The following is a 26864-nucleotide window of genomic DNA, read 5'->3' on the forward strand; positions in this document are numbered from 1 at the left end:
AATGTGGCTTTCTTGGTAACTAAAGTGATCTTACTTTCTTGCTTTCTTTCTTTCTTCCCAGAATACATTTCAAGTCCTCTTTATATGACTCATGCCAGACATAAGGAAGTGATGCTGTTTTCTCATGATATTAAAATATAATGGCAGGACTGTCAAACACAGTCATCTAAACACACCTTATGTAAAAGAGATGCTTCTCTGTTTACATGACTGAGCATCATTTTTCTGTCTGCCAGAGCTTGTTCTATGCTATAAATAGCTGTTAGCTACTTGCTGCAAAATAAAGAAGATAAAAAACAGTTTTTTGTAAGAAGAGTCTTTTGTAGTCCTAACAAACTTGATAAACCCTCCCCCATACTCTCATGCTGAGGTGTGAAAACTCTCACTGCAGTAAATAATCCTTGCTGTACATTTACAAGTGGCAAGTACTAGGACTCTGAACTCAGTCTGATTGTTACTTCCCAATGTCTTCAGTGGGAGTAGTTTTCTCTCTCATGAATGATGCAGATTTAAAATGTGCTTTACTAGTTCCTCAATTATTTCTGTCATGTTCCTCCTTATTTTTTCTATTTCATATTTATTTACAATTTGGTAATCAGGAAAGTGAACTGGTCCCAGGACCTTTTTCAACCACAACATAAGCCACACTGGCAAAGATAATAACAATTATTAAATACACTTATCAGTGCAAATAAAAAATTACTGACAGAAAGACATTGACCAAGATTGCATGTGGAACACATAGCCAATGTGTGACAGTGACCAAGTAAATCATTGAGCAACATCTACTAGAATGTATACATTAATAATGCTCAACTATATTGTTGTTTATTATAAATAATTCATTGTACACACACACATATAGTGTGTGTGTGTGTGCGTGTGTGTGTGTGTGTGTGTGTGTGTGTGTGTGTGTGTGTGTGTGTGTGTGTGTGTGTGTGTGTGTGCATTTAAACACAGTTAAGTACTTCTGATTTCCTTTTCTTAGTGTTCTTAATGCAAGGGCACATAGTAAATGTATGTTAAAGTAAATTCAGCTGTATATTATGGTTGCTCTCTGAAAATGCAAGGACTGACTGAAAGTCAGTGGGAATCTCTTACAATGGATCTGCATGTACCAGATATGCATCCCTCTTTGGAAGGATGTCACACAAAGCATAAAAGACCATTTTTATGAACAGTATCAGTGCACCTAGTTGATAGGGTTGCCACCTGACTCTCTTTCTGCATTTCTGACCTGTGTGTGTGTGTGTGTGTGTGGGGGGGGGGGTTGTAAACAGTAAATGCATTTATACTTTGCAAGAAAAATATTTACTGACTTTTCTCTAAATGTCACAGAAATCTTTGCTACTACTCTTAAGTTATCTTAATACAAACTTTATAAATAACATTATTTTAAAGGTTAAAATACTGTGTTGCTGCTTATGTAAATTTGTCAGAAGAGTTGACAGTTGCCTTTAAACCCCTTACTGATCTAATTGCTTCGTTTTGCTATGAAAGGGGAGTGTTAAGTTCTTCTCCACTCTGCAATGAAAACAGTGGAAACAATTCCACAGCTTTCTGTCTTTTTTTTATAACAGCTGCTGTGTTTCTGACATTAGCAGGATTAATTACCCAAATAAGAGACAGCAGTACCTGACAGGGTAAACTACAGATTTAACTGTGTCTATGATAAGTCATGCAGGTGGAGACAAATTTCTCTGTAAAGTATATGAGAAGTTGAGTTAAAAAAAAAGTAGGTGGGCTTTCCCTTCCTTTGACTCCAGTGCAAGGAGATAAAAGTTTTAAAAACTACAAGCAAGTTTCTGGTATATACACAATGCTGGAGCCTAACAATTTAGTTAAACTGTGTGAGAGGGTGGAGTTTTCCTTTAAATGGCTCGAACTTCCTCACTACCTATTTTATACCGAGCTCATCTGAACCCACAAAATCACCTATACCCCATTTGCCTGCCCAGCAATTTTCCCTGTATTTCATTTCTGTCTTCAACTGTCCCCTTAAGTCAAATGATAACAACTGTTTTCTATCTACAATTGACAAAGGGCTGCTGGAGTCGGTCTCTATTCCAATAATGAAGCTAAAGCTTGGAATAAAATTCCTATATCAAGCAGTTATATCTCACACCTTCATCTTTTCAAACTATTAATAAAATACTTCCTCTCTGCCTCCTGGCTTTACCCTGCTCCTCAACTGGACATTGCTTCTCCTAACATCCTTCATCACCTTTTTATATCTGTAACCAAGCCAAAAAGGAGAAAAAACTGTCACCAGTAAACAGAAGCACCAAGCCAAACTGATCAAAAGCAGGAGGCTTTATTGTACACATGAAAAGCACACGGGCAGGTTTTTGCATCTGATGAAGTTTTTTACAAAAACACAAAGATTTGGGAGCATTTATGTGTTTTTCTTGCCTGTGTGCTTTTCGTGTGTACAATAAAGCCTTTTGCTTTGGATCAGTTTGGGTTGGTGGTTCTGTTTAACTTCTTATACCTACCTTTAAAGCACTAAATCACTTAACCTGCTTATCCAGTGCATATATCATGTCACCTGATTCAAAGCAACCATTTCTTTGTAGCTGGTATTGATAATGGTCTAAGGATATAATAAAGTTTCAGGCAGAGTACCATCTGCAGAGTGGAGACCCTACCCCACCGTGAGATCATGAGCTACCTCTAGGAGTGTACAGAACACAAAAACAGAATCCCATAAAGGCTTTACGTTTATTTTAATCCTATCCCAATACATGGTGCTTAGTTTCAAACCCAAATAACAAGGTGGAGATTTGCACCACACAAAGGACAGAAGCACATCCTGTAGTTTGAGGAATACAGCTGGGAATAGTTCTGCTTTACTTTGATTAACCTTGAGACCACAACATAATAAGAAACTGAAAAGGAGATTTACTAAAATAAGGATGTCATAGACTGGGTCTGTATTTAATAGGAAACAGTCATCCATAAAGTGGATGATGGGGGATTCAAGTCCTATCAGTTCCCAACTATGAATGTTGGACTGCTGTTTAGCCAACATGGCTAGAGATGCAATGCCAGCAGTAAAACAGAGAGAGGTAGAGAGGGCATCCCTGTCTAGTACCACTGCCTAGAGGAAAGACCTGTGATATTATCAAGTCCAACATGACTGTTAAAAAGGGAGACTAATAGCGTGCTTTGACACACTTGATAAAAGACATAGGAAAGCCAATGTTTAGGACACCACAAAAATCCTACTTGGTAGAGTGAAAAGCTTTTTCAAAGTCAACCAGCACCACCACTGCATGTTGGTTTTAACATTCACCTGCTTATAGACATTGCAAAAGGGTCTAAAAGTGGTCAGTAGTAGATCTATTTTTGACAAAGCCTGCTTGCATGGTATGTATAAGAGGAGGTAGGAGGCTATTCAATCTATACACTAAAATTTTAGCATCTAATTTAGCCTCTGTGTTAATCAAGGAGATGGGTCTGTAGTTGGCAACTAGTCAGTGGTCCTTACCTGGTTTGGGTATAACTATGATATGTGACTCATACATGGAGGTAGGCATACTCCCTGAGTCCTTTATTGTTTTAAAAGGGAAATTAGAATTGGTAAATGCTGTGTCCTTAAATTATAAAGATCTGCCCCAAATCCATGAGGCCCTAGGGCTTTCCCTGAGGGGGCATACTGTAGTGCTTGTAAAATTTCTTGTGGAGTTAAGTCTTGATCTAAAAAAGAACTTCATTACTGAGTGATTTGAGGGAAGGTTAGCTTTCTGAACTAGTCTGCGCCATCATTAGGCTCCATAAGCAATTTTGATGGCACTGGGGGGAGTATAAAGAAGAGAAGAAGGTAAATGATTCTTTATTTATGGCCAATAGCTCAGGAAAGACCTCTCCATTTGGAGATTTAGGTTAACCAATAGCTTGCCTGATGATTTTTTGAGGCATTTGCAAGGCTAACAGTTTGCCCTGTTTATCAAATATTTCCAGGCCTGAAGGGCCACTTCTCTTTAATTAGAGATTCACCTTTTCAGATAAAAGAGTATTATTTGGCATTTCACTAATCTATACTTCTGCAGAGCCACCCTATCCTTAAACTTTGACAATTTTACCCTAAGAAATACTTCTTGGACTTGGTCCTTTAGAAGTTTCAGCTGTGCTTCCATAATACCTACTAGGTTCGCCTTTGCTGAAGAACAGCTATCTCTAAGATTTACCGTAAAAGACCACCACCAATGAAAGATAGGAAAGGAATGTGAAGGGTATGGGAAATATATGAATTAACTTAATTTCTGATAAATAATTTGCTGGATTCATCCATTGGAATTAAAGGCTTAATTCTCTATAAATGAGAACTAGTGAAGTGACATGGACTCCAGTTTAATGACAAGCTGACTCCATCATGGTCAGTGATGAAACTGGGTATTGCAATCATGTCTGTCATCAGGATGACCAGAGAAGAAGAGAATAAAACAGAATCAGTTCTACTACAACCTCCTCCTATTGAGGTATTGAGGTAGTGAACGTATAGCTAGGTTCATCATGATGTTCTAGTCTCCAACAATCTACAAGGCCCAAAGCTTTCCCTTTCTCTGTGATCATGCTTCGGGAGCATAGGTGCCATTCCAGCTGAGGGATGGAGTGATCTTCCATGAAGTTTAAAACTGGACTTAAATCGCCTCCAAAAGAATGGTGTGTCTCAAAAGATTTAAAATGCTCTAGAGAAGAAAAAAAAAGAGAAGGTGCATTCCGATGGGACCACAAATGGATCCTATAACAACAGGATCCTCAGAGGAAAAGTATTTAACTAAGATCCACCTCCCTTCTTTATCAGTGGCATGGTCCTGAATTTGTCTTCCTAGACGAGGGTTAATAAAGATCGTTACCTGCTGCTTGGAAGTGGAGTCTAGACTAACTAGTATTCGATTAACCACCATGTTACCAAGCATCTCCTATGCTTCTTATTTACTTTTAATTCCTGAGCTAGGATAATGCCACTGCTAAGTTTTTTTTTTAAATCTAATAGTTAAAGGTGTTACTCTTTACCTTGGAACATAAACTATGCATGTTTAATGACAGAACCTTAATAAAATTCATGTCTAAAAAAACACAAAAATAGTTACAGCAAAACTGTGTTAACTATTATACAAACTTAGGAAATTACTAGAATTATATCAAATGAATGTGTGTTCAAGTGGTGTAGCCACAGTTAATACCCAAGATGCCAGAAACCAAGATAACAGTTACCTAATAGGAGGGTAGGAAAAACGCACCCTCCAAAACTCACTCCAGTAGCAGATTTACCATGCCAAAAAACACCAGAACATGTGAGGTCACTCCCTTAATACCCTGAATCTGATCAAAACATTAAGTGATCACCATGTCTTAGGATAAGCTGATTTCTGTTTAAAGGATTGTGGTTTCTGAGCTGTACGATCTTTGGGCCATCAGAGGTTTTACCAGTGGGACCCAGAAAAAAATGGTTATGTTGGTTTCTGCTCCGATGTCATGAACATTGTGCTGCTCACCTAGGGAATACTGCTAAATGACTCAAAAGACCTAGGAGAAATGTCACCATCAGGGTCAAATCTAACATCATTATCTGGTGGTAAGAGTTTGAAAGGTTTGGCACAGCTGTTTCCCTCAGCTGCTGTTATGGAAACAGGGATGTAGAATCAGCAGTAAAAAAAATATGTTTCATGTTGTTAGCTACAATCACCAACATGGCTGGGTACAAGAAATAGGTAGGCAAGTTATTCTGATACCACAGCTTTTGAATATATACAAAGTTTCTTCACTTCTCTAACACACAACGAGAAAAGTTTTGTACCACTCTTACTCTGTGACCCAACAGTAATAAAGATTTCTTCTCTCTGCCTTTACTGAGTAAAAGTTCTTTATCGGCGTAATTAAGCAGCTAAAAAATGATATGGTGTGGATCCTTTGACTGTGTCGGCAGAGTCCTGAGTGCCCTGTGTGCATGTTCTGTGGTTGTTGAGCACTGGATGTTCAATGCTTCAGTGTGGTACATCTGTAAAAAGGTCCACACATCTTTACCTTCCATACTTTGCTTTAATCCTAGGAGTTGGTAGTTATTCCTTCAATGACGGTTTTCCAGGTCATCAAGAGCTTCTCTAAGCTTAGGCATTTTTTTCATGGGCATCCAGTTATTGCTGAAGGGCCTGAAGATTGGAAGTATGCATGGTGGAGACTGACTGCAAAAAAATCCATATTTGCTGTAAAGGCTTTTATCGCTTCTGTATTATTTGCGACTAGTCCCTTAATTTCGTTGATATCAGACAGGACTTGATTTATAAGTACAGCTAGAGCATCCAACTTGTCTGTGGTCTGGAACAACAAATTAATTGTACATGAAAGAAAACAAAGACCAAAAAATGAACTGGAAACTCCAGTTTAATGTTGATAAAACAAGAATAAATGCCAATAACTAACTGCTTTCACCAAAATGTGTTTGCATCATCAGAGTTAATGGGAAAACTAAAGACACACAATTAACTACAGAGACTCATTAAATTATTAACCAATCAGTGTTCTCCACTTGTTAAAAACATAAGTAAATAAGAACAATACTAACACTAAGCCTTAAAAGTGGATATAAAAATGATTTGAGTCATCACATGTTTTACTTAACATACATAAAAAAATTATAATGAATTATTTACACTTGTCTGTTTCTGTAGCATAGTAATAAGGTCTCCTACATATGTAAATATGCTTCCTTAGTCATAATTCACAGGCTCTTTGTTTTAAAACTGAATTGATAGATATACTATAATTCAAGCCTGGTAAACTAGTGTCATTAAGTCTTACCTGCCATCTATACTCTTTATTCTCAACCTTGAGTCTATCATCGCCACCCGTCTCACTAGGAAAAACATGGTCAATCACAAAAAATATAAATTTCTTAAAGTTAGTGCAGACAGTACTGTGGACAAATAAGGCATTATGTGCATTTTTGGTCTTAATTTCCCTAAGATGTTCAGCTATCCTATCTGTAAGCCTGCGTACTGTTTTGCCCACATAAAACCCTTGACAGGTGGTACACGTTGCAATATACGCTAACATAGAAGTGGTGCAACAGCATCTTCCTCGGCATGGGAGGGACAGGTCATAGCATTGTACCAAAACATATGGTCCATCATTGATGTATTTACAATATTTGCATGCCCCACATTTGTACATAACTGAGTTCCATCTCTTAGCTGTAGACCCTTCCAGACCCTGGGTTTACTCCCTAACTTTACCTTGGTCAGTTCATCGAGGCAAGTATGCCAAAATCTATTAATCACTTCCACCAACAGAGGTGCCAAGTAATTAAACCTCAATGCAACTACCTCAGAATGTTTGGGTTGTGTTTTGTTTGTTAAAATACACCCCTCTCCCTAATATGGGAGGGAAATCAGTGTTCCTTTTGTTCATAACCTCTTGTTGCAGTTTTTGTAATAATTTCAAGGGGTAACCCCTTTCTAGGAACATTCCAATCAGGGTATATAACTCTTTTTGGTATGTATTGTTGTCACTAACCAAGCGGGATAGTTTCACCATTTGGCCATTAATGATACTCCTTCGCTAGTGGAACAGATGGCAACTGTTAAAATGTAATAAAGAATTTGAATAAGTTTGTAGTCAACACATTTTGGCAAAAGCACTTAGCTATTGGGATTTATTCTCATTTTATCAACATTAAAGTGGAGTTTCTAGTTCGTTTTTTGGTCTTTGTTTCGTTTCATGTGTTATTAGTTTTATCCTGGTTGGGTTTTGTTTGGTTTTGTTTTATTTTATACCAAGTACAGCTCGGAACTCTGCATTTCATTTATTCTATTTATTTATTTTACATGGAAGCAACTATTTGTGAACTCACAGCCTCAGTGCAGAGACTTACTGCACTTTGAACATGGGATGGAGCAAACAGTGGTTCTGGGGTTACTTTGGCGGGTACCCAGGCAGAACTATTTACTCTGCATACGCCATTGTTGGAAGAGGCAAACAACACCAATGCAGGGGCTCATTGGGGCACATCCCAAGGAAGTGACATCATGGATTGGCTATGGATGCTTAAAATCAGTTTCTCGAACTTGAACGAGGGGAGAAATGACAGGCGAATGCTGAAAAAACAAATAGACAACTTTGAGGTTGTCTGTAGGAAATATAGAGCTCTCCAATTAGACAATGCTTTCCTCAGTAAATCCTTGGCAGTGAAACAAGTGCCTAAAGGTCTGAGGTTATGGAAATTAACTATGGACATTGAAAAAGGCACTACGGCTTATCGTGAACTTATTGGGCTATTCGACAAAACGGGGTTGGAGATGTTGGACATTATTAAGAACAAGCAAAGTAAGTTAGCTTTGCTTGAAAAGGAAATTATGTCATTAAATCAAAATATAGTGAAGTAAGGTATAGCTGAGTAAAATATTATATGACTTTCTCAAGCACTGTTGATCGTGGGGAAACAACCTACAGACAGTAGACAGCTGGAAATACCTGTACACAGAGAAGTAACCTTATGCTGCAGAAACTGCACCTGTCAGTACAGCTACACCAAGCAGCATGTTTTATCAGTATTGAAAAAGGTTCTGTTTTGCATGAAATGTAAAGAAAAGTCATTAATGATAGGTTTATTGTTTGTTCTTCTTTCGGCTTTGCCCGGTTAGGGGTCGCCACAACGGAACTCCGGTCCGCTAATGATTGGCAGTAGATTTTTTACGGGTGCCGAGGTGCCAGCTCGATGCCCAACCTTCAGCAAAGGCACACCCATTCTACGCATGTCTTTCGAATGCCACTCGACCATGAGGAGGACATGCAGACTCCACACAGAAGGCGCTCCAGCCGAGAATCGAATGGGAGAACCTCTTGCTGTGAGGCAGCAATACTACACTAGAGCTTAATAGAAATAAATTGTGCTAGGTCCAGTGATATAGTTATTAAATAGACCTCATAAAAATATTCATGATAGTGCCTACAACTTTGTTGTTGCTGCAGCTTCAAAAGGTTTCTACACTGCTTGTCAATGGCAGCAAACATTTAATAAAAAGTGTTTAATGTGCATGACAATTGCTCTAGTCAACAAATATGCTGTGCTTACACATTAGTAATCCAACACAATAATAAGGTCTTGCTCTTTGTACTGAGTGGATCAATGACATAGTAATATAATAATAATGTTAACTGCATAACATCTATGAATTAAATCAATAATTACCCCATAAAAATATAAATAAGAGCGTGTGTAACAGCTTTAACAAGTAAGGTCAATTCCCACTTTGTATGCATGTCACTTCATCATCTAACCAGCACTTTTGAAGTCTCATTAAAGACCTCATGGCCTTGTTTTAAACTACATGAAGATTTGTGTTTTGGTATTATTTATTTATGTATTTATTGATTTATTTACTTAGTTATTAGTTGGTGTGTAGGTTATTAAGCCGTGACTCAGACTCAAAGACCATACAGTCTTTTATTGAAGTTCAGTTATTTATTTATTTTTATTTTATTTTATTTTTTTTAAATAAAAAAAAAATAATCTACTAAGATACCTAAACTTAAATAGATCTCAAATAATTCTTTTGCAGGAAACACACTTCAAGAGCAATGATAACTTAATATGGAATCCAAGTGAGTTCATGACCCTAGCATGCTCCAATTATAAAACAAAGAAAAGGGGAGGGAAGTTATAACTTTATGGAGAAAGAATACATTAAACCCTGAAATAATACACAAATGTGTAAATAAAGAAGGACTTATAGCTATAGTTATTCTGAAGTTTAATAATAGACTGTGGACAATAGTAAATCTATATTGGTTTATATTTATTGAAGTTCAGTTGTAACAATATTTCATGATACAGCTGCAAATCATAAATAAAACTGATGCAATTCCACTACATAAATGAATACAAGACATAAGTGGAAAATGTTTACTCGTTGTTTGTTGTTTATAGCTCTAAGCTAACTACAAGGGATGGAAAGGTGAAAAAATAGCAAGCATTGAGCAACTAATTACACAGAAGAAATGACAGTTAAAACAAAGACATCACAGCATGTTTATAATTATTAGAAGAAAACTATAATGTATCACAGTATGATTATAACTATTACAAAACTATATACAGATATCAGGCAAGTAGTTAATATTTTGCATATTTATATTTTTGCAAGTTGTTATATTGACAGTAGGACTTAGTACAAATGTGGCAGACGTACATGTCTTTATTTGGAATGATGAAATAATAAGTACATATACATTATAAATGCTTGATTTCGTATCAAAGATGTACATAATGATATGATAATGTAAAATACACAAAAAACACACACTTGTATACATACACATGCAAAAATAAATGTGTATACTTTCATTGAATTAATGAGTGCCATTTGCACATATATATGTGTATTCCATTAACCAAAAAACATGACATATTTTACACACACACACATATATATATATATATATATATATATATGTGTGTGTGTGTGTGTGTGTGTGTGTGTGTGTGTGTGTGTGTGTGTGTGTGTGTGTGTGTGTGTGTGTGTGTGTGTGTGTGTGTGTGCATTTAAACACAGTTACATACTTCTGATTTTCTTTTCTTATTGTTCTTAATGCAAGGGCACATAGTAAATGTATGTTAAAGTAAATTCAGCTGTATATTATGGTTGCTCTCTGACAATGCAATGATTGACTCAATGTCAGTGGGAATCTCTTACAATGGATCTGCATGTACCAGATATGCATCCCTCTTTGGAAGGATGTCACACAAAGCATAAAAGACCATTTTTATGAACAGTATCAGTGCACCTAGTTGATAGGGTTGCCACCTGACTCTCTTTCTGCATTTCTGACCTGTGTGTGTGTGTGTGGGGGGGGGGCTTGTAAACAGTAAATGCATTTATACTTTGCAAGAAAAATATTTACTGACTTTTCTCTTAATGTCACAGAAATCTTTGCTACTACACGGACGAATAAAGAGAGATGCACATTTACACATATTCACACGGGTCTATATTAGAACATTGAAGTTTCAAAACTTCAACTGTTCTAATATTGACCCCTATTCAGCGAAAGCTGAAAATATTGAATCAAAAGAAAACTGAATTTTTTCCTAGGGAAAGAATTTGGTTGTCCATTTCTGTTGCTTTGGTATTTTCAGTGCTGTGGTGGAAAGTTACGGGTCGGGTTCAGGTAAGTGTGCAATTGAGTGCAGGTTAGGTTAGTTAGGATTAGGGTGCGGGTTAGGTATGTGTGCGATTGTGTGGACATGAGGGTTAAGGTGGGGTAAGGTGAGTTAGGGTTAGGGCACAGGTTAGGTATGTGTGCAATTGTGTGGACATGTGGGTTAGGGAGTGTTAGATGAGTTAGGCTTAGGGTGCGGGTCAGGTAAGTGTGCGATTGTGTGGACATGAGGGTTAGGGCGGGGTAGGTGAGTTAGGGTTAGGGCGCGGGTGAGGTGAGCGTGCGATAGTGACGGACCTTAGGGTTAGGGTTTGGGTTAAGGTAAGTGGATAGTTAGTGGTGTGTGTATAGTTCAGCGTAGGGTTAGGTGTAAGATTTTAGGTGTATGCATGTGGATCGCTGTTTGTTTGGTGTGCTTGTGTTGTGTGTATGTGTTTTGGAACAGCAATTTTTTTCCCTAGGAAAAAATTTGCTGTTCTGTATGTTCGATGTTTTCAGCTTCTGCTGAATAGCGGTCGACATTAGAACATTCAAAGTTTTGAAGCTTCGATGTTCTAATATAGACCCTATTCACAGAGTGAGAGAGAGTGTGAAAGAGATCAAGACTAGAGACAAAGCAAGTGGCACAGAAGACATAAATGAAGAAACACAGAAACGCAAAGAGCAGAGAAATGTAGGGAGAAGCTACTCCTTTAAAATGTCAGCATGTGGTATTTTTTTTTTTTTTAACAAAACTATATCATTTGTTATCTAACTGATGATATTTCTCTACTTACAGTGATTGCAGGTGTTCATCAATAGCATATATAGTTTGTTTACTGGCTATAAAGTTCAAATCAGAATTTTAAATCACATTTGAAAAAGTTGTCAAAATATATTGCACAATAATTATATATTATTTTTGCATTTTTAAGAATAAAGAAATATACATCATCTATGCACCGTGCTGATGTAGATACAGCAATAGACTTGGCATTGAAAGCTTGGAGTGAGGCTGCACCCCTAAACTTTGCAAAAATGACCAGTGGAGAAGCAGATATCATGGTATCATTTGAAGTACGAGGTATGAACAAAGGCCTATAACTATTTCACTATTAAATGACACTTAGTATCTTAGTATACTATAAAATACATATATTTATTCATACTATGTTTTCCAGACCATGGTGATTCTTACCCATTTGATGGCCCTCGGGGCACATTAGCACATGCTTTTGCACCAGGAGAAGGATTGGGAGGTGATACTCATTTTGATGATGAGGAAAGATGGACTATGGGCATCAATGGTATGTATAAGTGTCACTATTATTATTTCTGAGATTTTCTATAGACTTCATTTTTGTGCATAACAATTTTGTTGAGACTGTGTAAAAATAAACACTAATATTCATGATCAATTGAAGTATCAATAATCAGTTAAATATACATCCTAAAATAACCTTTCAACAAAGGTCCCAAGTGCATGCACAGGCAGAAATAGAATAAATGATGAACAGGTGATCAAAAACATTTTCATATAAAAAGTACACCTTATTTTTATTTGTGCTGATATTGCTCATATTGAAATGTCAATTTCCTGAATGCCACTACTGTAATGTTTTTTTTTAATTCAGCGACTTTAGGTTTATAGTCGGGGTATAAGTTAGGGTAAATATTAACCACAGGGTAAGTATTAAAGACAAGGCTGATGTTGCATTATGTCTGGTGTTAATTTTAGGATTAGTATTAGGTTTATAGTTGGAATCAGTGTTAGGTTGAGGTTCCTGTTGATTTTTACTGATAAATTTAGTAAGAGAGTCCAGTCTTAAAAATCAAGACCAGAATTATGGCTACGTATTGCATCCAGTGTTCTGTCCTATACAGTGGTATAGGTTTTGCCTTTTACAAGATATATTGTAAACAATTAAATCAGATTAGATCATAATCAGACATTCGTACATGTCTAAGAGTCTGTAAGCCAGATCTTTTAACTCTAATTCCATAATGCCCATCCATTTCCTTTCTTCATATTGTTTATATTGCTATATTTTCCCAAATTATATTAATTTGCATTCTATTTCCTACCACCCTCAAGTAGAACCAATCGATGGTTCTAATAATTCTACTCAGTGTATATTTAGATTCTTTTTTTTTTCTCAATTTTTTTTTTATTTTTCAAATACATTTGAATGAATTCCACAGTATTTATACATAACATCTTAAATAACTATGTACACTATTTACATTAGCCTGATACTATAACAGATCTTAATGTATACAGTTACGTCCAATCCATTATCAGAGTGTCTGATGAATTATTGTATAGTGTCAATCAACGATAAGACTTTTCCCCAAGGGTTGTTGATAAATGGCTTTGGATAAATTCTTAGTTCTTTAATTTTAATTTCCAATAATGCTGTGGTCTTCAGTAGGCTCTAGAAGTCTTCCAAAGTTGGTATTGTGTTTGTATTCCATCTTCTTGTTATATACTTCCTTGAAATTGCAAGTATAGTCCATACTAAATATATGTTTGACCTATTCAAATGAGGACCTTCATTCACATTTAATAATACAAGAGCTTTAGTTAAATAAAGTGATTCATTAAATAAAGCTTGTAGAAAGTTATTAATACCATTCCAAAATGGCTTAATTTTAACACAGTCAAAGAAAATGTGGTTCCAATCTGCATTGTGTACTTGTTCACATCTCCAACATATTCCTTTTAAGGAAGAACTAATTTTACTGATTCTGTCTCGGGTTAAGAATGTTCTGTACAAGCATTTCCAATTAAAAACTTTCCAGTGTTGTGTAAAGGATGTATATTTTATTGATAATAAGATATTTCTTTTAATATCTTCAGTTAACAGTATTGAGTGCCTTTTGTTATATATTTCCAATATGAGGTTTTGGGTGTTGTTTTATAGTTTATCAATATTTTGTAAAATTTTGAAATACTGTTTCCCATGTCAAAGTCATTATATATGATTTTATATATGTATTTCATAAATTTAGGTATTTCTTTAAATGAAGAATTGTTAATTATTCTACTTAAAGCTTGTGACTATGACAGAATACTATGTAAAGCTAGCCACTCCTGTTGTAGAATTGTGTATGTTGTTTTTATTACTTGCATATCTAAAACTTTTAGTTCTTTGATACATTGGAGCCAACAAACAAACACTTTCTGTTCCCATGAATTAATAATTTGTTTATATATTTTATGTGGAAAGTTTTCCATGACTATAAATGGTGTTTAAAAAATCAAACCAGATTTTAAAGCTATATTTGTATTAATAATTTTCCTAAATGAGTCAATGTCATAATTAATCATATGAGTTTTAGTGGGTTTAGTTATGTTATATTGCATACTAATACATATCTGCCATGGCAAATTATTTTTATCTGTTATTTGAAATTTTTTTTGTAAATCAAATTCATTTATTGGTATTACAGTTAGTAATTCTTTAAAATGTGCAGAGTAATTTGGACTTGTCCAATCTGAGATTATTTTAGATATTGATGCTTTTATATATGTTTCTATATCAGGAAGGTTTAATCCTCCCTGTTTCCATGGTATGATAAGATGCAGTAAAGCTATTCTCTTTTGGAAAACCATAAAAATTTTATTAGGCATGATTTTATTTCTTTAAGTATATTCCTTTCTGGTAACAGTTGTATTGCCAAGGCTATGTATAGGATCTTAGGCAGTAAAACTATTTCTATTAACTGTAGCCTGTCTTCAAATGTTAATATTATTTTGTTCCATTTTTCCACAGAGATTTTAATTGTATTGATATGATTGTAGTTTTTTTAGACTAATTCATTACTATCCTTGCATAACTCAATTCGTAGATATTTTGAGGTAGATTCCTGTTTACCTATGATGTGACCCCCCCTCCTTAGTCTGCAGTTCTTTTTTTTTTATTTAAATAAGATTTTAGATTCTAAGTATCTTATTAATCACCAAGCAGCAACAGCTATTTTTTCATGCTGGGTTTTGTATACATTTATGGTTCTTCTGTGCATCCTTCTGTAATTTAGGAAGCCATACTGAGTTTCTTAAGCCTCTCAAAATTATTATTACCTCTTCATATAATACATTTTCCTAGTAATGTCCCTCTGCAACAGCTCAGCTTGAAATAATCTATTTGTTTCGTATGCTGTCCAAAGAAGGTTGCCTAACTCTAATTTAACTCTTACTGATCTTATAAAACTATTGGGGATTAAAGTGGGCTTACAAACTATAAGAAAACAAAGTATCCAGGCAATTCTTTTTAAATCTGTTCTATGAGTTACAAATAATAATAATAATTGTGATAATAGTCATTTTAAATTTCCCTATTCCTTCTGTCTTGTTATTACTAACAGCAGATGTGGACTGATGCATATGTTTTCAAAAACTCAGGACAATAATTTTTTAACATTAATGCTGATTTATTGACTTTGGGTCATACAGTAAATATAAAATTGCCTATAAGCCATCTATACCATTGTCATCCCTAATGATTTTGTTCAGTTTAGTACTATCTGCAAAAATTGCATCTATATTTGAGTCATTGACTAGAAGACAATAAATAAACTGAGCAAGTATGGCCCCAGAATGCATCCTTGTGATACTCAGTTAACACTTTTCAGTTTATTATAATCAAACTACCTTTCTTTGCCATCCATCCAGTTAGAAAACAACTGATGCCAGTGCTGAAAAGCCAAACTTCTTCACATTAAATATGCTGTTTGGCCTATAGAGTCAAAGGCACTAGAGAAATTTAAGTGCATACATATTTTAAATTCATTTATTTGAATCTGATGTGCTATTTATAATCGGTACAAAGAAAAGGTTCTTTCTTCTACCACCAGAACATTACAGATTCACACTCTTTACCTATTTTTGAGAACAAGGAACTGACTGACTCAAGAAAGCAAAAGAGAAGCTTGATAATTTTTACACTATTTCACATTTTTGTGAAGTCATTTTATGAAGCAAATATTGAATGAAAATAATTAAGATCTCCAAATGATTTACAACAAATGCAAAGAATCATTTCTGCATAAATCATCCAAACTGAGCAAAGAAAAGCAACTATATATTTAAATAGGTCTTTCTACATAAAGTCATAGAATTATCAGTACAAAAATACAGATTGTTGCAAGAGAAAATCTTGAAAGGGCAATGTAATATAATGTTCAGTACTGGTGAATCTTTCCAAAGAAAATTAAAGGATTATCTCACAAACACATGGACATGCTTGTACATTCATTTCTGATAACATTGATTTCAAATATTACATTTTGACATTTATTCCAATTCTTTCAGACTAGCATACCATCCCTGGGATTCAGAAAGGGCTAGCACCAGCTGTACACCCTAACATGGCCATTTTCCTGCTGGTGGTAGCATTTTCCAGATGAGTGTCAGGCCCTCTGCAGTGATTCTCACAGCCCATACAATCACTAATGGTGGGCCTTCTCCATGGCCATGCTACATGATAATGAGGCCTTCCAAGGGAGTGGCTAATTAGGCAAGTACTCTGCCTCAGAAATGACTGCAGTAAGGCATTTATTTAGCTGAATAATTCAGAGAATCACTCAGCTATGCAAGTTAGCATGGTAAATCACTTTAGAGGTAACTGCTGGAAAGTTTAATGGACAGGTAGTGGGATATGTGCACATGTAAGTGTGTGTATGTGGGTGGCTGCATGTGTGAGTTTGTGAAGAGGGATGAATGGTCTCGTGTGTGTGTGTGTGTGTGTGTGTGTATGTGTGTGTGTGTGTGTGTGTGTGTGTGTGTGTGTGCGTGTGGAAACATTTCATATTATAAGGTTTTGCGACATAAAATACATAGGAAGGGAATACTAGAGACCAAAGTAAGTCTTTAATATCACTCCTATCACTTAAAATGTTAATTGAACAACAGGTTTTGCAGCACTAAACATGTAAGATTTACTGGGGGGGGGGGGTGCTAGACATCCTGGACACTGTTTTGTATTACCCTAACTATTAAAAAAAAGATATGAATTCTATACTCTTGGCACAGAAATCAGCTCATTAACAAGGGAGGTGTTAGTCCTATATACTAACAGAGACTTAAAAGAGTAACCAGTCTTAGATCCTGCTCCATATTCTGACAAATAAGATGTATGAAACTGTAATGTCTGGCATTATTGACCAACTGCAATATTCCATGAGTTACAAAACATAGAGTAGGTGTAAGAAGCAAAATCAGGAGCATTCTGTAAAAATCAAGGACAGTTGAGAGTGAAGGGGGGTGTCTGTGGGTGAATGACGACATACCCTTAAATTACCATATTTAAGACTTTCAGACAATGCCAGAAGGAACACTAGACAACATCAACAAGAAATTTTCAATTTAGAGCAACATGTTCCAATATCATATTGCAGTATGTGATTAATAGGAAAAACAAATCTCTAATGTCTGGGATTATTGGCAGCATTAAATACATATGGGAGGAATATTGGAGACAAGGGACATTTAAAAGACATGTGGGTCTACTCCTGCACCATGCTAGCATAACAGACTAGTTTTTCTCCTAATTTCCTAACTCTTCCCCTCTCCTTATCACTCACTATACTCCCCCATTACTTCCTCATGATAAACACATAACACAACCACTCATAAGTGATCTGGATAATCGAGTTTAAACTTCAGTTTCCATGCACTACAGTACTGCACTGCTGCTATAAAGTGACTATACTTCCTGCAGTTCTGTGCACTATAATCCTGAGCCACATATATCCTGCTACCATCACACATACAATGCTTTCCCAGTTTCCACAACAAGGGCATAGTTCTCTCTTTTAACACATATGTGGCAAACCTAGAAATCTTTTGCCTCAATCTGTTTAAAGCTGGGAGAATAATGTATGTGTTGACAGTGTTACCTTTTCAATCTCAGTTGTGACTTAAGAGTGTTGATTCCACTTGAATTACTGTTTTCTTCTGCTGTTTTGACCCTGAAGAAGAGCCAACACAACTATACTCTTTCATTTTTGAACCACTAAATGAATTAAAAAAATTATTTGGCTATTTCAGTTTTGTACTTCTATGCTAGATGGCAAGAGTTTTGATATTTGAAGTACAGTCTGATGATCTGCTGAGTTTTCAACACAGTACTAAAATAAAATAAAAAGATTATGCAGAATTAAATTAAAAATCTTGAATCAGCAACACTGACGGATTTCTAAACCATTGTGCCCAGAGGCTAAAACGTCCAGGGAGTGTAACATATTTGCATTACTTCATGTCTTTTTCTAGTTTAGTGTTCTCGTCTCTGATACAGAGAGCACATCAGCAGAAAATAAAAAAAAAATTCTGTCTTTCTCTGTATATATACAGTATATGCATGTACACACAAACACACACACACACACACACACACACACACACACAGATATATATATATATATATATATATATATATATATATATATATATATATATATATTCACTATGAAAGATAGAGATTTCAGAAAATCAAACCTCGGATCATGGAAGACCAGATGATTAAAGTGCCGAAATATCAAACCTACAAAAAAAAAAAAAAACTAAAACGTGAAAAGTTCTTTCACATTTTTGCAGGGGGCCTTCCCCCTGCACTCCCCACACCCCCTGCAACTTAAATATACCAACTCCAAGATCTTATTTCAGAGAACAGAATGGCAAAGTTCCCATTCCACACTGTATGGCGATCTCCATTAACAAAGTTCAATACTTCATCAAAAGGTCAGCTTACCAGAATGTCATCTTGCAGCAGACTGAGCAAAAATATCAATGAAGCAAAACATCAATAGTAGAGGCCATAGTAAGGTATCAGTAGGTTACTGAGCAAGATCATATTACAGCCAATTACAGTCTTGCCCTTTCACCACTGTGGTGTGAGCCAGGAGTTGGCATATTTACTTAGCAGGGGGTGTGAAGGTGTAGGGTAGCTTGCCCTCCCTGCAAAAGACATTGTTGATTATTTTCTGTTCTCCTGATTTTCCAGTCCATCAATATAATGAAGTTTACATTATGTGGGCTTGATCCTGTCACAGCAGAATTTGTAGTAAGTCGATCTTGTCACGTACTCTGATGTGTGTGAAGGATATATGGGAAAATAAATCATTTATTAGCAGAAAACATTTATCAATACTTTGGTAACCAAAGTGTGTATTGCAGTACTTTATCAGAAGTGATATGTGTTGAAATGCACACTGGTCTTTATGGCAATGTGACTGATCGACCTCCATTGGGACATCAGAAGCACAGTAGAAGAGGCAGCTCCAGGTATATGTACAGAAAACTTATAACGATCTTCAAAATGAGAAAATAAAACACAGACGTCCACATTTTCCGCAAAATCCTCTTAGAGACTGAAAATACATTTTACTTATCCATATTGTGACTATTACCATCTTCTATTGTTGTTCTACTCCACTGAAATTATACTGACTTCAGAACTAATTGTTTCACTCTCTCTTACAACCTGTAAGAGTTCTGGGACCTACACCTTACCCATCTAGCAAGAATAAGTTCTTGGATCCCACAGATTGCATCCTGCAGGGTATGAGTTCACAGGTTGTCATTTGAGTTCTTTTGTACCTTGGCATTTGAAATTGCTATTATTTTTAGATCCCTACACTGGAAATTTCTTCACATCTTACTGACTTTACCAGAGTACAAAATGGAAATCTTTTGAGTTGTATTCACAAGCACTAGATGATTGAATAGCACTGGATGATTATTTATAGTACATATATGATGAGTATAGATCACCTCATCCCAGCCTAATACATTAAAATAAGTGTGGACACAGTTGGAAGCCCATAAGGGAAACTTACTAATATTTCTTTAGTTTGGGGTGGGACTTGTCTCTCTGCCTAGTACACAGGCATCTGCACTCCCTCTATCCCTAATTAATAACTCCGAGTTCATACAACATAACAGTATGTTTGGCAGAGCATGCAGCAATCATTATATTCATTGGGTGAGTTAAGAAATGTCAGGATTCACCATCAGTTTAATCAGACAGGTAACTATTACAACAATATGGAAGCTTGATATCAGCAAATGTTAACACATGAGCATCTCACACCTAAGTGACTCCAGCTTAGAAGCTACAATGCATTATGCTGTATGCACATTCTCAAAAGGGCAACACCATACATCAGACTTAAAATAGCAATGGCTATTTTACATATAGATGACATATGCAAACAGCTAGCAGTTTTTTCCAACTTATCTTCACATCTCCAACCTTTTAGAGAAAAATCCCATTCCTCAAAATTGTGAAGCTGATACACAACTGATGTGTCATGCAATCAACACTCTGGACTGATCCTAAAAAAGCATATGGTTAAATACAGTGGCAGCTGGTGACTTCAAATCAAAGGGGGGCTGCAGGAGATAGCTGAATTTGTGGGGCCAACAGGAAGGGGTGCGGCCATCTAGAAAGGGACCCTAATTAAATACACTGCCCTGGATGCCAAACAGTCATTATGAGAGTCCAATCAAGACAAAATTAAGTGGAGAAGAAAAAAAAATATTTCAATGCATTGGCTGCATGACAGCTTACTTAATATCTAGATGGAAACAAAAGGTTGTGAGGCATGAAAAAGTAAATTACTTTTTAAATACATTACTGGAATGCCAGTCAAAATCAAGTATAAGAAAAACAAGAAGCACTCAACTCAAACCACTTCTCCTTGCACTGCAGTTCTAATTATAATTTATATTCAGCTTTATAAAACTACCATGTAACATGCTGAAAGTAGCAATCTCTGTGATACCCCCACTTGTAAAAATGCTTCTTCTCCAAAAAAGACCTGCTGCCTGACAACAACTATCTACTTGTTTTCATGGGGAAAACATGATCAAAGTAAAAAATGAACAGCAAACAAGAAACAAGCTCAAGATAAATTGTTTAAAGGATTACTGCACAGGTTATGGAACACATATGATAGACTGGCATTCTGTTTAGTTTATGGGTAAAACCTGCAAAGATGACTGCAAGTCTCCAACAAATGTGATGAGCTTCTGAAAATACTGTAATCCTGTCCTTTATTACAAATACTGTCATATGCATTTCAATACCTAAGGCTTATATGTTATCTAGTTACGTAAATATTCTCTGCATGGCAACAACAAAAGGGCATTCAATATTGATAGTTCTTTAATAATATGCTTATTAAAGCTTACTTGAATCTTGCAATCTCAGAAAAGCTTACCTGGTGGTCATTAAAGAATTGCTACTTAAACACAGAGCAACAGGCACTGCATCAACATGCATTTTCTGAATAATAAGAAGCATAAATCAACAGTATAAAAATATGACAAAAAAACAGAACAATCAGCAAAATCAAGGATAGATGAAAAACCAGTGTAGTACTTGTGTCTACCTTGGATGGGGGAGATACTCTGCACACTTACACTGCATAACTTCTCCTTGCCTTGCATGGGCAAGTCCAGAACCAGGGTGCAACAAGTATGTAACAATTTGAAATGTCTCTGGCTGACGGTGACTGCACTGACACATTTGTCATACCTCTCAACCACAGAGCAAGAAATCTGGACAAAGCCATAAATAGAAGTGGGACAAAGGCCCAAAAATAAGGACAATTTTTAAATATTGCTCTTATAAACTTAGAAAGATAATAGAATAATAGATCTTGCATTTGTATGGATTTTCTGAAGGGTATAAAATCTGAAACTCAAATGTCTGTCATATTTTCTAACTTTAATCTTTAATGATTTGCCACTAATTTGCCAGAAAACCACAATTTTATGAAAAATGGACCAAAAATGTGATGCAAATATATAAAATATAAAATAGCCACATAATACAGATGGGAACTTGTCAAAGAAAGGACACTTTTTTAATATTAGTACTGTTAAGTTGAGCAGCTGATAAAATAAGAGAATCTATATGCATTTCTGAAATAAATGTAATCTATAACTCTGATCATTGCAATTATTTATTAATTGTAAACCTTTCACGTTTTCTTCCAAAATTGCCATTTCGCAGAGGGGTTATTAGGGGAGAACAACATTCTGAGCCCAAATTGGGAACATTTGAGAGGTCTGGATATACCTAATTCTATTAAGCGATTTATTTGCATGTACCTCTCAACCTCAACGCAGGAAATCTGGACAAGGCCAAATATATTGGGGGAACAAACAAGCAGTACTAAAAATTGCTCTTGTATAAACTTAGTTGATAGAATAACAGGTCTTGCTTTAGCATGCATTTTTCTGAAGGGTATGAAGTCTGAAATTCAATGTTTCTCATTATTTAATGATTTCATTCATAAATGATTTGCCAGAAAAAAACACAAATTTTATGAGGAACAAACCAAAAATAAGATGCAAAAATCTATTCATTCTGTGAAAGTCTGGACAGTTGAGAGGTATAGTTCAGCTGGGAGAATCGTGTGGCATAAATGCTGCACAACAAACTTAGCTGCCTAGGTGTGGACAATAAGTACCCCCACCAAAAAAAAAACAAAAATCTAAGAGAAATGATTGCTTCAATCTGGCTTCATCACTTTCAGTAGCATTCAGACTCAATCAGTGAAAATATTCAGTAACAAAAAAATGTGTGCTTGTAGACAGTTGATTTAACTGGTTCCTAATCGAACACATCCAACAGAGAACTGGGAGGGGGCATATCTGAGCTCATCAGATAATCAATAAACATTCGAGGAGAATGAAGAGGTGCAGGAACAGACAATGGTGAAAGACTGGTATTGTTAATGCCAAACGAACTCCACTCCTCACCAGTACGGTATGCTCGGACAAACCAATGTGTAAGTGAACACAAGAGGCCAGCATAGACAGTCTAAATACTTTTATTACATAGAAGATAAACACAGAACAAGAATTGCCCTGTAAAATAGGTAAAGTTTCAAACTGGTTTCGGCTTGGCAGCCTTCTTCAGTGAAAATAACATATAATTTCATAACCAAACTCATGATTATTTATACATGACACCAACCAATAGCAAACAATGGTATGGTCCAACCCCAAAATTAATGTCAAAGTATATACAAGGTGCTATCACATATTATTAATTAAACCTAAATTATTTCTAATGAAATACATAACATATAAATAAAAAATATATAATGTAAAAAAATTTTTTACATAACCACTTAGTAACCAGGGTGTATATTACAGTCATATAGGAACAAAATACAAATTTGACCTAGTTAAATCAAATTCCACAAATGTATATCCCTCTCAGCAAAAATACATAAGGAGTGTACAAAAACATAACAACCATATATAATATAATAATAGTGTTATTCGGCAAATATTCAATATATGGACATAATAATGTATATTTCACATATCTGTCATGCATGTGTGAGAAGACCAAAATACTACAAAAATACTACAAAAACCAAACATGTTTGTATATATAAAACTTATATATATATATATATATATATATATATATATATATATATATATATACATTTGAGTATATAATCTATATTTACCAATATTTACCAAAGTGTATGTAGATTACATTAGCACCATGGAGATGAATAACTAGACATGTTGTTGTGATAAGCATAGGGGACATATTCATCAAAAATCTTATATAGTCCAAAAGTACATACATACAATCAATGTATATCATAACAACAATGTATACAAAATGATTAATGTTGTCCCTAAATTGGTATATAACATATTGCAAAGACATTAACATAGTCTAGTATCTGTTATTCATAAAGGAGCAACAAATGTTAAATAGATTCACCGTGGTATCACCGGATTACATAATATCTATTGGTAGCACCATATGTTAGATACTAATCTAACTATTTTAATTTATTTCATCAGGATAACTCCATCCTAGTCATACTGTTTCCAGTGTATACCCAGGTATTAAATATTATAAATGGTCATTAAGTCCTAGTGGAAAAAGAGCCCCTAGGTGAATGATCCAATATTTTTCCTTATGGCTAAGAATGCTGTGCCAACCTTGTAGGTTGCTCCTGTCTCCAGTAATTTTATCAATGATAATAAACATGAATTTGGCTTTTGGGTGTTTAATGGTGTGTCTGTATAGAGCATTGGTGTCTTTCTTATTCCTAATATCACACTTATGTTCACCCATCCTAATTCTTAATGAACGTGATGTTTGTCCTACATAGAATGCTGAACATTGACATGTGGCCAGATATATTACCCAAGTGCTAGAGCAGTTACCAAAAACGCTAAGGTCAAAAACTCTGCTCGTATTTGCACTGGTGAATTGTTTTAACTTACTGACTTGATTGCAAGATGTACAGTGGCCACATGGGAATGTGCCCAAGAGTTGATCCCCAGATATGGTCAGCTGTTTGTACTTGGCCCCTCCACTCTCTTTGTGTTTGTAGTGCGAAAATAAGGCTCCTAGGGTTCTACCCCGTCTGTACGAAAACTGGCATTTAGATCCTAATATTTCTCTGAGATGGTTATTAGCCAATACAGTGTTCCAATTATCATCCAGAATATTCCTGATGACATTATGATTTCTACCATATGTGGTCACGAATCTAAGTGTGGATTTTTGTGTTGTTTGTGATTGTTCCCTATATTTAAGTAGTGATTTCCTGTCTTGTTTGTCTGACCATGTACTGGCTGAATGGATATCATGGGGATGATATCCTCTCTCCAAGAATCTATTCTGAAGGTCTGCCTTAGCTTCTTCAAAATCCAATCTAGAGGAACTGATATGTTTGATCCTGAGAAACTGAGATTTTGGTATGTTGCGGATGGTGTGGCGTGGATGCATGCTGGATGCATGTAATAGAGTATTATATTGTGGATATTTCCTGTGAATTTTGGTATTCAGTGTATGATCATGATTTCTGTAGACTGTTACATCCAAAAAATCAATGGTTTGTGAATCAAACGTTATTGTAAACTGTATACCCCAAATGTTACCATTGAGATACTCAACAAATTCATATTGATATGTGGAATCAGCACGCCACACCATCCAACAGTGGTCCAGGTATCTACGCCATATATCAATTTCCACCAACTATATGTTGTGTAGTGGATTGTATATAAGGCATTCCTCAAGATATGCCATAAATAAATCGGCGTAGATGGGGGCAAAAGATGCCCCCTTGGCAGTACCTCGTAGTTGCCAGTAACATACCCCTTGAAAATAAAAGACGTTCTTATTGAGCACATGTTCTGCCATACAAATAATAAGTATGTTGAAGCCAGGTGAATAGAGATTGGTCTTCTCTAACCAGTATTGTAATGCCTGCAACCCCGCCCAATGTGGTATGCTAGTATATAGGGACTTTACATCCAATGTAAACATGAGCCAATGTGGTTCCAATTGGGTATCCTGTATAATTTGTAAAAATTGGGTTGTGTCTTGTATTCTAGCCCTGACTTCTTTCAGTAATGGTTTTAAGTGTACTGTCAAAAACACAGAAAATGGTTCTGTAAGTGAACCAATACCTGCAACAATCAGTCTGCCTGGTGGTTTAGAAATAGATTTATGAATTTTCGGAAGTAGGTACAGAATTTGCTTTTGTGGGTCTGTCACTGTAAGATGTTGAGCTGTTTTTGGGGTAATAATGCCTTCTTCAACTGCCAAGTTAAGAAATGAATCGATTTCTTTTTTAAAATTACAGGTGGGATCTATACCCATATGCAGCATTTGGTATCTGACAGTTGTTCCATACCTTCATTGATGTAATAGTTCATATTAAGAATCACAACAGCCCCACCCTTATCAGCTGGTAGTATTACTATATTGTGATTATTTTTCAGTTCAGCTAGGGCCATTTTTTCAGGCATACTGATATTCTCCTTCATAATATGTGATTCTGAGTGGGGAAAATGTAAGTCACGTAGAACAGACTGTTGGAATATAGCCACATGTTTGTTCATTGGTGGTTGAAATTGGAATTTATGAAATTGGAAGTCAGCAGTTCTTTGAGAGATTGATGAGTTTTGATCTGAAAAAAATATTTTCAGGTTAAGGTTACGACAGAACTTCATGACATCTGATACAGTATTATATTCATCACAAAAAAAGCTTTGTACAAAACCCAATCCTTTATTTAGTAACTTTTGTTGTTCATTGGTTAAAACAATATCAGACAAATTTAATACATTTTGATACTTAGGTTCTATTGTCTGAGTAAGGTTGTTATCAGCCCCTCCATTGATTCTGTACCAATTCCTCTGCTTATGTTTGCGGTCACCGCGCCACTTTCCCCCTTGCCTAAAGGGATGGTTGAGTTGGACCTTTTTCGCATTGGTGATTCATGTGTTAGTGCATTCTCACTGTCAGTATAAGAGGACTCCTCCTCTGAGGTACTGGTAAAGGATTTGTTAGGGTGTTTAAGAATAGATCTGGGTCTTTTTCTGGTTCTGCCCCTAGCTGGTCCAGAGTAGGTATCATCAAATCTAACAGATCTCTGGATATCAAAAGGATGTCCCCTTTTGTAGTCCATGATATCTCTATTGAATTTTTTAATTTTCCTATCCTTAGTTAACTTTTCAAATGAAGCTAGTTCCTTGGACAGCCTTGCCACAGCGATTTCATACATGGGAAGTGAATGGTATTGCTTGCATTCTGCACTAATGCTTTTGACCTCAGATATATTAGCATCAATAGCTCTTTCATAATATGAGGCCAAAATTTTGACAGAGTTCATGGACCCTTCTTGCAATGCTTGATTAAATTTTGTGGTTAGTCTCT

General features: G+C 35.7%; 1 protein-coding gene across 1 annotated transcript in view; it reads left to right on the top strand.

The window, feature by feature from the left end:
- LOC122802796 (matrix metalloproteinase-20-like) overlaps positions 1-26864 on the top strand; it is a 407448-nt gene that overhangs the window by 162655 nt on the left and 217929 nt on the right. Inside the window, exons 3-4 of the mRNA XM_044072589.1 lie at positions 12078-12226; positions 12324-12449. Coding sequence (XP_043928524.1) covers positions 12078-12226; positions 12324-12449 — 275 coding nt within the window. The remainder of the gene's footprint in view (positions 1-12077; positions 12227-12323; positions 12450-26864) is intronic.

The sequence above is a fragment of the Protopterus annectens genome, chromosome 5.part0, assembly GCF_019279795.1.
Source record: "Protopterus annectens isolate FY-2018-M chromosome 5.part0, PAN1.0, whole genome shotgun sequence".
NCBI lineage: Eukaryota > Metazoa > Chordata > Ceratodontiformes > Protopteridae > Protopterus > Protopterus annectens.